The sequence below is a fragment of the Neoarius graeffei genome, chromosome 2 (assembly GCF_027579695.1).
Source record: "Neoarius graeffei isolate fNeoGra1 chromosome 2, fNeoGra1.pri, whole genome shotgun sequence".
NCBI classification, from domain to species: Eukaryota; Metazoa; Chordata; class Actinopteri; order Siluriformes; family Ariidae; genus Neoarius; species Neoarius graeffei.
Genome location: NC_083570.1, coordinates 117795716 through 117812061, shown reverse-complemented (window position 1 = coordinate 117812061; position 16346 = coordinate 117795716). Strand labels below are relative to the sequence as shown.

The 16346-nt window shown below is 41.8% G+C and overlaps 1 protein-coding gene across 1 annotated transcript in view; it reads left to right on the top strand.

The window, feature by feature from the left end:
• LOC132882168 (NACHT, LRR and PYD domains-containing protein 12-like) overlaps nucleotides 1-16346 on the top strand; it is a 547173-nt gene that overhangs the window by 505403 nt on the left and 25424 nt on the right. The window contains exon 18 of the mRNA XM_060915438.1: nucleotides 15070-15243. Within this exon, the coding sequence (XP_060771421.1) occupies nucleotides 15070-15243 (174 nt within the window). The remainder of the gene's footprint in view (nucleotides 1-15069; nucleotides 15244-16346) is intronic.

Sequence of the window (16346 nt, the reverse complement as noted above, 5' to 3'; positions counted from 1 at the left end):
CTAGAGCAACATATGCTCCCATCCAGACGATGTCTCTTTCATGGAAGACCTTGATTTTCCAACATGACAATGCCAAACCACATACTGCATCAATTACAGCATCATGGCTGCGTAGAAGAAGGGTCCGGGTACTGAACTGGCCAGCCTGCAGTCCAGATCTTTCACCCATAGAAAACATTTGGCGCATCATAAAACGGAAGATACGACAAAAAAGACCTAAGACAGTTGAGCAACTAGAATCCTACATTAGACAAGAATGGGTTAACATTCTTATCCCTAAACTTGAGCAACTTGTCTCCTCAGTCCCCAGACATTTACAGACTGTTGTAAAGATAAAAGGGGATGTCTCACAGTGGTAAACATGGCCTTGTCCCAACTTTTTTGAGATGTATTGTTGTCATGAAATTTAAAATCACCTAATTTTTCTCTTTAAATGATACATTTTCTCAGTTTAAACATTTGATATGTCATCTATGTTCTATTCTGAATAAAATATGGAATTTTGAAACTTCCACATCATTGCATTCCATTTTTATTTACAATTTGTACTTTGTCCCAACTTTTTTGGAATCGGGGTTGTACATCTTTTGACACTCTCGATGTTGGTATTCCCTGTGCTCGGCCTGTGTCTCCCTCTGTTTTTCCTTGTCAGCAGGAGAAAGCTTTTGATGGTGTTTTGGAGCGACCAGATTTCTCAGCATTTCTGTCTGACGGTTACGCATTACTAGTGGGAGGTGATGCTAAGGTATCGGTTAAAATACTGAGGGATACGGGTACATTTGATTCATTTGTGGTAAGCTCTGTGTTGCCATTTTCTCAGAGTTCTGATACAGGGGACATGATTTTGATGCGAGGCATGGGGCTGAATGTGTTGTCTGTTCCAGTACATAAGTTTGTACTTGACTGTGGTTTAGTTCAGGGTGAAGTGTCTATGGGTGTCCGACCTGCTCTGCCTATCGAAGCGGTGCATATCCTTTTAGGTAACAGCTTGGCAGGTAGTCGGGTATGGGCTGATTTACCATCTCCCATTGTAACCACTTCTCCTGTTTTGGAGATGCCTGACACTAACTCACAGAACTTTCCTCATGTATTTACAACTTGTGCTGTTACCCGTGCTATGGGTCGTGCGCAGTCTGAGCTGAAGCCGGAGCAGAGCTGTGTTAAGGGGGATGTGGATTTTGCTGTGTCTGTGCCAGGGTCTTTTTTGTCTGTGTCACGCAGTGAACTAGCAGCAGAGCATCAGGCTGATCCTGCCCTTGGTGAGCTGTTTGATCAAGTGCTGTCGGAGGTTGATGGAAAGAGTGCTGTCAAAGGATACATTTTGCAAGGTGGGCTGTTGTAAGGAAATGGGCTCCACTGGGGGAGAATTTTGTGGGGAATCCCGTTTTTCAGATTGTGCTCCCGGCAAAGTTTCGTCAAGAAGTACCGAGAACATCACATGATCAATTAGGACATCTTGGCATCCGAAAGACCTATGAATACGTTATGAGGTATTTCTTTTGGCCAAAGTTGAAGCGGGATGTTTCTTAGTATATTAAAACATGTCACATACACTCACCGGCCACTTTCTTAGGTACACCTGTCCAACTGCTCCTTAACACTTAATTTCTAATCAGCCAATCACATGGCGGCAACTCAGTGCATTTAGGCATGTAGACATGGTCAAGACAATCTCCTGCAGTTCAAACCGAGCATCAGTATGGGGAAGAAAGGTGATTTGAGTGACTTTGAACGTGGCATGGTTGTTGGTGCCAGAAGGGCTGGTCTGAGTATTTCAGAAACTGCTGATCTACTGGGATTTTCACGCACAACCATCTCTAGGGTTTACAGAGAATGGTCCGAAAAAGAAAAAATATCCAGTGAGCGGCAGTTCTGTGGGCGGAAATGCCTTGTTGATGCCAGAGGTCAGAGGAGAATGGCCAGACTGGTTCGAGCTGATAGAAAGGCAACAGTGACTCAAATAACCACCCGTTACAACCAAGGTAGGCAGAAGAGCATCTCTGAACGCACAGTACGTCGAACTTTGAGGCAGATGGGCTACAGCAGCAGAAGACCACGCCGGGTGCCACTCCTTTCAGCTAAGAACAGGAAACTGAGGCTACAATTTGCACAAGCTCATCGAAATTGGACAATAGAAGATTGGAAAAACGTTGCCTGGTCTGATGAGTCTCGATTTCTGCTGCGACATTCGAATGGTAGGGTCAGAATTTGGCGTCAACAACATGAAAGCATGGATCCATCCTGCCTTGTATCAACGGTTCAGGCTGGTGGTGGTGGTGTAATGGTGTGGGGAATATTTTCTTGGCACTCTTTGGGCCCCTTGGTACCAATTGAGCATCGTTGCAACGCCACAGCCTACCTGAGTATTGTTGCTGACCATGTCCATCCCTTTATGACCACAATGTACCCAACTTCTGATGGCTACTTTCAGCAGGATAATGCGCCATGTCATAAAGCTGGAATCATCTCAGACTGGTTTCTTGAACATGACAATGAGTTCACTGTACTCAAATGGCCTCCACAGTCACCAGATCTCAATCCAATAGAGCATCTTTGGGATGTGGTGGAACGGGAGATTCGCATCATGGATGTGCAGCCGACAAATCTGCGCCAACTGTGTGATGCCATCATGTCAATATGGACCAAACTCTCTGAGGAATGCTTCCAGCACCTTGTTGAATCTATGCCACGAAGAATTGAGGCAGTTCTGAAGGCAAAAGGGGGTCCAACCCATTACTAGCATGGTGTACCTAATAAAGTGGCCGGTGAGTGTATGTCAGGTCACAGGAAAGCCCAATCAGGTCATTAAGCCAGTTCCTCTTGCTCCCATTCCTGCATTAGCACAACCTTTTGAACATCTCATAATCGACTGTGTTGGCCCCTTGCCTCAATCTAAGTCAGGGAGTAAATACATGTTAACTGTGATGTCAGAGCACTAGATATCCTGCTGCATATCCACTTCGTGCTATTACTACTAATGCCTCGGTCACAACCGGCCGTACGTGCTCCTACGGCCGGTCTACGTGCAAAAAACGCAAGAAACTCACGGAGGGCGCGCGTGTGACGTGCTGATTTTCGAGCCGCAGACCGGCCGCAGAGGTTCTTTGTCATGTCAAACAAACTCTACGGGCACTTACGTTTTTTTCAGGTTGCAAGACAAACTTGCAGCCAACGCGCGTCTTTCTCCATGAACAAAAAAAACGCAGCGATTTGGGAAACGCCAAAAATCGCACGGCCAAAAATTCGTACGTTCGGTTGTGACCTAGGCTTTAGTCAGTGGTTAAGGCACTTACACAGTTTATTGGCATCTTTGGGATTCCAAAAATTATACAGAGTGATCAGGGTTCAAATTTTTCATCACATTTGTTTTCTCAGGTGTTAAAGCAGCGCCGAGTGAGACATAACCAGGCTTCGGCATATCACGCACAAAGTCAGGGGGCACTGGAGAGGTTTCATCAAACCCTGAAGTCTATGTTGCGTCGCTATTGTGTTGAGCTTCAGCAAGATTGGGAACAGGGGTTGCCCTGGTTGCTGTTAGCAGCTAGACAGGTTGTTCAAGAGAGCACTGGTTTTAGCCCAAATGAGCTGGTGTTTGGGCATACTGTGCGTGGGCCTCTGGATACATTTTGTGACTCTGTGACTTTATCTGAACCTCCACAGAATTTGATCCATTACATCAGTGGTTTGCGGCATCGGCTGTTTGTGGCTGGTGAGTTGGCTAAGGAGAGGCTGGCCTCCTCCCAGGTTAAAATGAAACGGCTATACGATCGTAAGGCTGAGGTCCGTCAGTTTTGCCCAGGTGATCAGGTTCTAGCCTTACTACCTGTTATTGGTTCCCCTTTTCAAGCTAAATTTCATGGCCTCTTTACTGTACTCCGTCAAACCTCTGACTTAAATTATCTGCTTCAGACTCCAGGGCGTAGTAGGAAAACTCAGCTGTGCCACGTTAACCTACTGAAGCCATATTACAACCGTGTGGCACAGTCTTCTGTAGGGGGAGGGAATGCCCAGCAGCAGACTGCTAATCCAGTGTTAATGGCAGATACAGTGAGAGGGTATGTGTCTAGCAGTCTGGCTGTGCTGGATGATGGTGTGACTGCACCTGATGAGAGTAGGTTGCGGGGTAGGCTCAGGAACTCAAACATTGTCTAGCCTTGAGACCGTACTTGGGCATCTGTCCCCGGGGCGTTCTGCTCAATTGTCTGCTCTTATTAGGGAATATTTGTGTTTATTTAGTGATGTTCCAACTCGTACACATCTAATTGAGCATGACGTTGATGTAGGTGATTCTCAGCCAATTCGACAGCGTTTCTCAAATTGCTTCTTGGTCAGTCGTATCTGTATTGCAGCGTGCCTCACCAGAAGGCAGTCGGTGCTATTTTTATGATGGTCTTTGGTATGACTCGATCGCGAGTACAGCTCACAATCTCCCAGTCGAGAGGCAGACACGCTAACCACTAGGCCAACTCGCGGTGTTCATTAGATTAAACAGGTGATATTAAATCCTCATGACGTTCTGAATAATAAAGTTAATTTTCCACACTCATTGTAGGAGCCAAACTTTAATTTAAACTTGCTTTGGTTTAGAGATTCATATTTTTTGCTTTCGATTTACTGGCACTCAGCTTGGAACTTTTATTTTGACAGAGCCTTAGGTCACCTGTTCAGGTAGAAGATGGTGCCTTCCGTGTGCTCAGTCGAGTCTCAGTTATGGCCCTTTTCCACTACCAACACGGCTGAGTTGGGCTGAGCCGTGCCGTGCTGAGTTGGGCTGAGTCGAGCTGAGTGGGGCTGTTGGCGTTGCATTTTGACTACAACCGTGCTGGCTGGAAGTGGGTGGACACATTGGGTGGAGTTAGCGAAAGTGGGTGGACGTCACGTGATGTCGTTAGGTGGTGCAAACAGTGACATCAGTGACCTTTTAAGCGGTAGTCTCACGACCCGGATAGTAAACAATAAACATGGAGGACATGGAGTCGTTAGTGTTGCTGGTCTTGGTGCTGTGGCTTGTTGTCACCGACAACGCCAACAGATACTGGCAAGAGCGTATAGATGAGGCGAGGCACATAATTTGTCGGAATTCTTCTTCTTCCGGGTTTACGGTGTTTACAGATGGTGGTTCCCAGCGTGCTCGCGGGGCGTGTGTGGGCATGTGAGGACACTCCTCCTCACCAATCAGTGCACAGGGGAGTGTCTCCTCACGCCCCTAACCCGACTCAGCACGGTTTGGCTCGCCTCAGCCTCACTGCAAAACGGTGAGTTTTGGGTGCTGAGTGAGGCTGAAGTGAGCTGAGTCGTGCTGCTCTGAGGTAGTCGAAACGCGATCCGTGTTGGGCTGAAGTGAGCTGAAAAAGGGTAGTGGAAAAGGGCCATAAGACAATGGAAGATGCTGGAGACCAATAGTTGTGGGGTTTCGTTTCTTTCATTTATTTATTCCGCTTCAAAGCTATGCTTGAACAATTAGATTTAAAAGAGAACTGAAGTCATTTTTAAACTTGCTTTATTTCTTAACGTGTTATTCAGTTATGTTTTCGGTTTTAGTAACCTTATATCGTGACTTGTATTGGCAACTAATTGCAATTAAATATTATACTTATTGGCCTATTCGGTTTTTAGCCGTGTTGAATTTAGTTCGTTTGGTCCACTGCAAGCGTCACTTATCCGCACGATCTTCACGAGACTTGTGCGAGACTTGGAAACGTGAAGTGTCAGCCAGGTGTCAGCACTGCCATTTTGAAAACTGTTTTCCAAACGAAATATTGCACAAAAGAGTTTAAATGACGATTACTGCCTACTTTTTTCAAACTTTCCTGATCGCTATCAAAACAAACACAACTTCCGGCTTGATTGCATCAGCATTCGAAAGAGGGCGCGCGCGTCTTTTGACTACCTCTGTGTCTGAAATCGCTCCCTACTCACTATATAGGGCACTATATAGTGGGGACGCCATTTTGTAGCGCTGTCCGAAACTTAAGTGAGGATTATTTACACCCTATATAGTGCACTCAAAGTATCCCACAATGCATCATGAAAAATAGTGTACAGCAATGGTCACTGACCAAAGCAATATATCCCATCATGCATTGCGGTCGCGCTGAAAGAAATCAAATTAAAAGTCTCAAATTTGATTGAATAAAAGTCTGCGGCAGAGAAGAAAGTATTCGGCCTTGATTTAAAAAGACTGAAAGCTGCAGGTACTTTGTATTGATTGTGTGAAATACGCTCAGTATAATATGGATTTATCACAAAAACACATGTGTTTTTATTATTTTGAAACCCACCACCCGACTGATCTGGCACGTTTTAATTGTGCGACAGTAATGACGTAAATACCAGCGCGACGGACTAGTGTCCGAAAGTGTTTTTTCATTTTACCCATGAGCTCACTATCCAGTAATTCCCTACATAGGGAGTAGGGAACGAGTGAGTGATTTCGGACACAGGGAACGTTGGCAGATGTTGGTCACTTTGATTTCCGCTGTAAGTTTTACTTCCGTCCTACGATGTCTCGCACAGGTCTCAACGAATCTCGATTACGGCCACTGCTTTGACATATGGACTGATGTATTGCATGGCATATTTCAAGCACTCATAACTTGCTATGGACCTTGTGCACCTACGTCATAGGTCAGAGGTCAAGTTTGTTCATCCGCCATATTGGGTATCAAGCCGCAGCTCACTTCACACGCGGAAGTTTTTGGAGAGTGATTAACATTTTCAGTCAGAATGGCTTGTTGTGTGGCAGTAGGGTGCTCTAACAGAAAAAGCGCGAAGGGTTTATCGTTTTACCGGTTCCCCGCTGATCAAGAGCGGAGGAAGAAGTGTTGCTGCTACGTGTGAGCAGACTTCTCCCAGACCTGCCATACATGTGCAGTGGCCACCCACAATAACACCATCCTGCTCGCATATGATCCACACATTGAGTGCGCGCGAGCGGCCTGAGAGGCTGCGCGCGAGCGGGCTGAGAGGCAAGGTCCCAGGAAGATAAAACGGTGAGTTCGTTCCAATTTAGTCAATACAAATATACTTTCCATTTTCAATCATGCCCACTCGCGGCCAGAAAAGTCAAGCAGAGTGGTTTGTTGCTGAGCCGTTGAGTATTCCTAGACCCTGGTACTATTTGTATTACTATAAGTTCTTATTTTTGTTCAAACAGGATTGTTTCGTTTCAACATCGATAATAGCGATATGCAAATAAGATCTATTCTGAAAAGTCAATGTATGGTACGCACCTGTGAAGAAATAACAAAACGCTTTTCACGCATATGAACTAGCACGTTCCGTCCCCATCCTGAGGAGAAATATCTGTAAGCTTCTAGTGACTTGTAGGCTTTTAGTGACTGACCACTGTAACCCCCTGGCGTGTTGATTAGATAGTGATATACATCGGGGTAACTTGCGTCTGGCAGCTCATTACTTGAACAATCAAGCGCAGATTTGGTTTCACTCTTACTAGGGTCATTCTCCAGAAAAGGTGGAATCTGGGAAACACATTTCTGCTGAAATGTATTCTTTCTAATATACTTAAAACTTCTTTAATAGCAATTTCTAACTTCTGAACTTGATGAATCCACAACAGGTACAGCTTAATGTATTTTTATTATTTTTTTAAGCATTTCATTAAAGAATGCATGTGTCAGTTTTTTTGTCATTGGTGTTACCTATAATGCAAACAGCATTACATAGTTGTAAAAATATTTTTTTCATTAAAACCTGAATATTCCATTAAAAGCAGATAAATGGAACAATAAAACCAACAAAAATATTTGATTGAACATGTGCAACTTTATTAAAAAATGTAAATAATCAACATTATGTAAATCCATTTGACTTGCGCCATCAATTTTTTCCTTGTAAAACCAAAAGTAGTTGAAGAATATTCAAATAGTATCCAAGAATTTGCCTTTAAAATATGAGCTAATGAATACATAACTGATCAAAAAGAAAATGTTGCTGGATAGTAACAATAATTCATGTATAACAGGACATCACTGAAAAAAACACGAAGTAACACCAGTGACGTGCCATAACGCCAGTGACGTACAAGAACATAATACTCCCCTTTTTTGGGGAGAAACTCATTTTCCAACTCTAATTTCCCTATTTTAACCTCTCCTTTTAAAGTCCCAGCTCTTCTTTCAGATACGCCCAAATCTTGTCATCCAACTGGATGTATCTCTTGTTAACAGCAACTGGCTCGGGCATAAGGCACATTACTTGATCTTCCCCATACCAGTTCACATCTTCTATTGGGGATGGCCAGTAGAACTTGTTCAGGTCATACTTGCTGCTCCTGTGCATGCATTTAATTTTGACATTCTGTTCCTCCACCATCAGGATAATGCCAGGGTATGGCTGCTCATCATACTTCACAATACACCATTGCCCACAATGATGGCTCTCAATCACTTCTGGTCGGTGTTGCTATGTTTGTGGCTCTGACTGGTCTTCCTGTGTTGGTGGAACAGCTCCAATAATGTCTGTCAAGACTGTCTGGACTGCTCTCAATTGCTGTCTGCGTCTTGCCTGGTTAACACGCCATGCCTTCCTCTGAGCCCTCTTCTCCCTTTCACTTAACTCTCCTACATTCTTCCTTTTTTCGGTCAGGATATCATTGACATAACCCTGACGCCTTTTCTCCAAGTACTCTGCCCTACGTACAGGGTCTGCATCTCTCCGCTGCCTGTATAATTTCTGCTTTTCAGCAGCACTCAATTTGGCCATACCTGACAAATAGAAAAGTACAATAGCATAATGATGGCTATACAATAATTAAACCATTTAAAACCATTATTTAAGTTTTTTCTCCTCCTAATGTATTTTTTGTAGCTTTTATGTGGGTCATTTATACAGGAATGTCATTGGTGTTACTGGTTTTGCCAGGAAGAAGAGTAACCCCAATGACGGTAACCCTAATGACATTTTTTGGGGAAAACTACAATTTCAACAAAATGGCTGCTGTGTGTCAGACCACATGTTTTCAGTGATATCAAAATCTTTTATGTATTCAAGTTTTATGTTCATTATTTCACTCCCACGGCTATAAACTGAGTAATACAAATGACAGGCTTAAAAGCTCATCTCATCTCCTTATCTGTAGCCACTTTATCCTGTTCTACAGGGTCGCAGGCAAGCTTGAGCCTATCCCAGCTGACTACAGGCGAAAGGCGGGGTACGCCCTGGACAAGTCGCCAGGTCGGCTTTAAAGCTTCATGTAAAATTCTACAAGAAATCATGACATTTTTAAAGAAATGAAGTCAGCCATCTGACTTACCTGATGTCTCTGACCACCACACGTCTTCAAATGACCTCTTGACCACAAGGAACTCCCAAGAGTCAATGCAAGTTTCAAAATAAAAGTGTTGTGTAGCAGTAACACCAATGACATAATTTTGGGTGACAGATATTTATTTAATATTATTAATAATATTTAGCCATTTTTTAACTATTTTATTGTTTAGTCATTGCATGCAATGTTAATGTAAATTCGATTAATTTAATTCAGAAATGTATATTTATATAAAAGTATATGATTCCACTTCCATGTATTATCAGAGTGACATGGCGATTCTATGAACTTGCCATTTTAAATAAGTAGCTAAAATTAAATATTAATTTTTAGACCAATAGACTTTTATTTTTACATTACAAAAACAGTCTTCATTGATTGAACATATATAACTTGGGTGATTATCAGGTCAACTTTGCTGATTTTGGTGTCTACAAAAGTAAGTGACAGCATTTCCACCATTTTTGGAGAATAACCCACTAATGATATATGGGTCGACCCCTAAGACAGCAATCTCATCTCTATAGCGTTTTTTTTTTTTTGCTGTGACATCCAGAGATTCAGCATAAGTCGAGAGGCAGACTTGAGAAGACGACATCGCGACAGCGGGTATCACTTACAAACTTGCGAAAGCGTGATCCCCAATATAGCGGTGTAAACAGATAATCACGTGACCATGACGTCACATGCACAAGGTCCATAGCAGTGACAAAACAGCGATCAAAAATGCATTCCTATATTTAATAAAATGAGGAATAGAATTTTGATGATAAATTTGCCTTCAGTTCTCCTTTACCTCTGAGATGACTTTGATTTCACCCTTTGGAAGTTCCATCTTTGGAATAACCCTTTTTTTTTTTTAAACATATATAGGAGTTTGCCCTAAGAGCACTAAATACTCATCTCGAGGGCTCACTCTGAATAACCCTTCTGTGGATCTCTGCAATCTATTGTATTTTACACCACTGTGTGCCACCTGCTTGCCTGCCTGCTGTCTACCTCTTTCTATCCCGGCCTTGCCTGTCTGCTTGCCTGCCTGACCACCTGCTGTCTGCCTGCCTGCCTGCCCTCTTCCTGCCATCATTGAACACGGGGATGAGTAACAGCCGGACACAGTGTTTGAGATAAGCGCGTAACAACTAAACAGCATCCAAAGTGTTTTGACTTTGTCAGACCACTACACTCATCATCTTTAAAGTCAGTATTAAATCTGTTGATGAAGTGTGTGTGACAGCAGATTGGTGAATTTCTCAACTCTCTTAATCTACCTGCAGCTTCAGAGGAACACAATCGGATCTTAACAGCAGCAATAACTGAGGCAGAACTTAACAGCGCCATCTCCAGATTGAAAGCAAACAAATCCCCAGGTCCTGACGGTCTCCCTTCAGAGCGGTATAAAGCCCTACGAATTGAATTAATGCCAAGTCGTCTTCGGGCTTGCAATACAACTTTAGTGGTTTTAAAAATGCCTCCTGAAGGAGGCGGTCATTTCTGTTCTCCCTAAAGAGGGAAAGGATAAATTAGAATGTGCATCGTTTCGACCCATTTCGGTGTTAAACGTTGATTATAAATGATATACAGCCATCCTGGCCAAAAGGCTGGAAAAAATCCTCCCTCGGATTATACATAATGACCAGACTGGGTTTGTCTCGCAAAGACAAGCTCAGGATAACATCAGGCGGCCCCTGCACATACTGCATTACATCCAACAAAATCATCTCGAAGCCCTCAGAATTAGCTCGGACGCAGAGAAAGCCTTCAACTCAGTCAGCTGGATTTTCCTATATAAGGCCCTTAAAAGATTTGGCATCCATGAAAATTTCATTCAGGGTGTGTGTACACTTTATGACAAACCATCAGCCCGGATAAAAATAAACGGTTCTCTCTCAGACACTATTATACTACAGCGTGGAGCGAGACGGGGCTGTCCACTTTCCCCTTTACTTTCTGCACTTTCTATAGAGCCTTTAGCACAGCGGCGGAGACAGACAGAAGATATCAAAGGCATAACCATTAAGGGGGATGATCACAAGGTGGCGCTATATGCTGACCATGTTTTGATATTTTTAACGAGCCCATCTAGTTCATTTGTCAAATTAATGGACCTTTTAGAAAGATTTGGCGAGTTTGCAGGATATAAATTGAACATACAAAAAGCTCAGATTCTGACTTTTAAATACATACCTCCTAAACACCTTAAAGAGAAATATCATCTTAATTGGGACCAGAACTCGTTAAAACACTTAGGGATATATATATATATATATATATATATATATATATATATATATATATATATACATACCAAAAGAAATCACATCAATAACAAAGAGAAATTCTGAGCCTCTTTGAACAAAAATGAAAGAAGACGTACAAAAGTGGAACTCGATCTCTTTCCTCAGCCTCAGTCATAGAATAGACAGTGTAAAAATGAATATACTTCCAAGATCTCTCTCTTTTATTTCAAGCACTTCCTGTAGAAATTTCCTTCAAATGGTTTTCAGAACTGAATAAAATCATCTCCAGATTCATATGGCAGGGTCAGAAACCCAGGGTCAAATTTAAAACCCTACAACTTCCAAAGGGGGGGAGGGGGGATGGCATTACCTCATTTTAAAGAATTTTATTTGGCAGCTCAGGTTAAACCTCTGATCGATATATGTAGCTCGGCATTTCATGCAAGATGGAAAGATCTAGAACTCTCTATTCAGACTGACCCACCGATCCATGCCATATTGGCTCATAAAAATCTGGGAAGATTCAGAAATAATATTGAAAACCCAGGAATCAAAGCACAATTAAATATTTGGAATACATTAAAGGAAGAATACAAATTGGAGAATAATTTCCAGATAATTCAGTGGTGTGCCTATGACCCCGGATTCAAACCAAACGAAACGGATTATAGATTTAAATCTTGGATTTCGAGAGGAATAACATCATTTTATTCACTTACAACTAAAGGAAAATTGAAGGACTTTGAAAGTCTGAGGAAGGAATATCAACTTGAAAAATCTGACTTTTTTTAGATCCCTCCAGATACGAACTTATTTTGAACATAATATTAGACATAAAACGGATATGGATGATCCTGTATTGAAAGTACTCCTGGACGCCTACCAAAATAATCTAAATAAGGGCATTATCTCTAGAATTTACAAAGGCCTATTGACAAAAAACACACACAGCAGAATACATCAGAGAAAAGTGGGAGAGAGAGAGAGAGACCTTCCAATATCAGACGAGGTCTGGCTGAACGTGTGTGAACTCCAGTGGAAATGTACAAACTCTCAGATGTGGAGGGAGTTTGGATGGAAGTGTTTTATTCGTTTTTTTTTTTTTTTTTATCACACCAAAGCAAAAAGTACGTGTGGCGGGAGGAGATGCTAAATGTTGGAGACAGTGCGCGTCTCAAGAAGCTGACCATTGGCATATGTTTTGGGACGGCCCAGTGATCAAACCATTCTGCGCAGAGATTCATAATGCATTCAGAAAGATGTTTGATACTGACCTGCCCTTTCAGTTTCTTCCTTTATTTTTAGGACATGTTGACTTCCAGGCAAGGTGCACTGATGAATATTTGTTTGGTATTTTAATATGTGCCTGCAAAAAAGCGCTTACGAGACGCCGGCTGCTCCCTGAACCCCCTACAATACAAGAATGGATAAATAGAGTAAATGAGATTTACAATATGGAAAGGATCACTTTCTCCGTCTCAAGAAAACTCTGTTTATTAAGTTATGGACAAAGTGGGTCAAATATGTAAAACCCATACGACCAGACTTTGTGGAGGTGTCACGTGAACGATTATGGAAAGTTCCTGCAACTTTAACTTTACTGTAGATGCACATATATGTTGAACCCCTTCTTATCTTTCAAATCTGTAATTTTATTTAATCTCCTCTTCTCTAACCTCTCCTGGACTTACCTGTCACTCTCTTTATTCTCCTTTTATGTAAACGCTTAATCTCTCCCAAACTGTATAAAGTTCATCAATACTGAAAATGTATGGAATGCAGAAGAGATGATGCTGTTGGTTTGATGAATTTATGCATTACAATCTGCAATCCCAAAATAAAAAACTGCACCTGAGACACAAACTAACTGCCCTCTGTGTGAGCAGCAGGGTTTCAAAGCAGCAGCGACATGGAAAGTGAAAAGGTGGGAAAAAAAAAGAAAAAAGAGAAAATAACTGAAAAAAAATTGCAAAGCACATCAACTATTCTTTTGTTGACTTTTTGATATTCCGACAGTTGAAAGTTTGTGTTAGTCAGTTTTCTTTCAGTCTGTCTTTGTGTATCTGCGATGAACAGGGTTGCCAGATCTGTGTAACAGAAGCAGCCCAGTGAACAAGCAGTATTAAACCCATGCAGTTTTCCTCCGTAGTTCTTTCACTAAGATCCTAAAGTGGTCTTGAATTATTACTAATTTCCAGAGGTGGACAAAGAACCCAACTTCATTACTTGAGTCAAAGTACAGATCCCACTGGTCAAATGTGACTCCGATACAAGTGAAAGTTCTCCCGTCAAACTTTTACTTAAGTTAAAGTAGTGAAGTACTTGCTTTTAAAAATACTTAAGTATTAAAAGTACATTTTCTGTCAACACACTGTTGTATTATTGTCACAACGCTTATTATACCTCATGCCTCTGAAGCGACCGACTGGATTATTTTATGAATTCACAAAATGAACCCATGCTGTGCATCATGGTGGTTTAACGTTAAGCTAGATAGTCAGTGACGCTCCACCTGACATGCTAGCAAACGCTTTTCAAACTCGAAATCATATTGGGTCACTAATGTTACTAGAAAAGAAGGATTTCTACATGCTGTTTATTTGGCAAGATTATGCTAAAACATATTTCTGAAAGGACTTCAGATAAGTTAACGTTATTCATGTTAGCATAACTGTTTTTACATGCTAACTAACAGTGTCCAAGTTAACTAGCTATGAGTTAACATTAGCTGTGGACAAAGCTACGGCAACTTGGCGGGAAAATCCATAGAAAGTCATTTGACTAACCAGACTGCATAGCTATTGCAACATTATTGCTAGCTCTAAAAGCACAGACAACTTCACTGCAAGCTTTCTCTTGGAATAAAACGCTTACAGACCTCAATATGCTTCCGCAGGTCGGACAGCGAGTTTTTGTAGGCCGTGATGTGGTTCGCTTTAGGTAAACAAAGCAAACATTTAAAATGAAACAGCTCTTTATTCCTTTCAGAAAACTGAAAGATGGGTTCTCGGTATGGCCATGGGTGCATTCATTCTCCAGAAGAACCGCCTCCTTCCATTCTGCCATCAACTGATCGTGTTCAAATAATGCTGTGGAGAAATCACTGAACTTGATTTTATCCAGTCTACGGCTGTGACGTGACCCTCGTGATTACTGATAGACTGTCTCAGTGTCACCTGCGAATAAACAATCACGTTTTAGAAAAGAAAAAAACATCCACTTTCAAAGCCGCTTCATAGTAACGAGTAACGAGGACCCTGATAGAAATGTAGTGGAGTAAAAAGTACGATATTTGTCTTTCAAATGTAGTGAAGTTAGTCATAAGTTTCCAAAAAAAAAAATACTTAAAGTATAGATACTCAAAAAGTGGACTTCAGTACAGAACTCAAGTAAATGTACTTCATTACTGTCCACCTCTGGAGATAAGCGCGTAACAACTAAACAGCATCCAAAGTGTTTTGACTTTGTTAGACCACTACACTCATCATCTTTAAAGTCAGTATTAAATCTGTTGATGAAGTGTGTGTCATTGTGTCTCTGCAGGTTGCGGCAGTGTGGTGTCTCAGATGAAGGCTGTGCTGCTCTGAGTTCAGCTCTGAGATCAAACCCCTCACACCTGAGAGACCTGGATCTGTCCCGTAATAATCTGGGAGACTCAGGAGTGAAGCGTCTCTGTGCTGGACTGGAGAATCCTCACTGTAAACTGGAGATACTGAGGTAAGATCATCTCTCTGAGAGTCACATGACCTGCTCCTCAGTAAGACCCATTCTCTAATAGTGAGACTGAAGCAGAGGTTTTAGCTTCATCATCAGTGTCCTGAGGAGGAAGATTGTTTCTGTTCACTGCACACTGCTGATTTGTCACAGAGTCTTTGGGTCAGATGGACGTATGTGAGAAGCTGCAGCACAAAACGGGACTTGATCCGACTGCGATGTGTCTGAACTCACTGTGAAATTTACTACAACACTGTAACGAATCCCACAAACTGCACCTGAGACTCAAACTAACTGCCCTCTGTGTGAGCAGCAGGGTTTCAAAGCAGCAGTGACACGGAAAGTGAAAAGGTGGAAAAAAGAGAAAATAACTGAAAATAAATTGCAAACCACATCAACTATTCTTTTGTTGACTTTTTGATATTCTGACAGTTGAAAGTTTGTGTTGGTGAGTTTTCTTTCAGTCTGTCTTTGTGTATCTGCGATGAACAGGGTTGCCAGATCTGTGTAACAGAAGCAGCCCAGTGAACAAGCAGTATTAAACCCATGCAGTTTTCCTCCGTAGTTCTTTTACTAAGATCCTAAAGCGGTCTTGAATTATTACTAATTTCATGATAAGTGAAAAAGCTCAGCACATCTGGCTCTCTGTCTTCATGTCACTCTGATGTACATTTTCTATTTACTGTAAATTTGACTCCCTAAATCTGTCGAACCTGATGAACCCGAGATGTAAAGATTTTACACTCAGTTTTATAATTCAGGAATTTTTGAATTGGTAATAAATTATCAGTCAGTAATGTGGTTTAGAAAAGACACGAATGTTTATTCTCCTCAAAATGAACGCTTTAAGTTTGACATTAGCCGATCTTTGTTTGAATTCATGATGGTGCTTGTTTTTCACCGTGATTCACACTTTTAGTTCCTTGATTCGACAATAATATAAATCTATAGTGTTAATTAAATGCACGATGTAGACGCCGGAGAAACGAGTTTATTGTCCCTGTGTAGTGCACTATAAGTCTAGTAGAGACCCATCTGAGATTCAGTCTCTCTCTCTCTCTCTCTCTCTCTCTCTCTGTCTCTCTCGGATTAAAGTTCATGGTCAC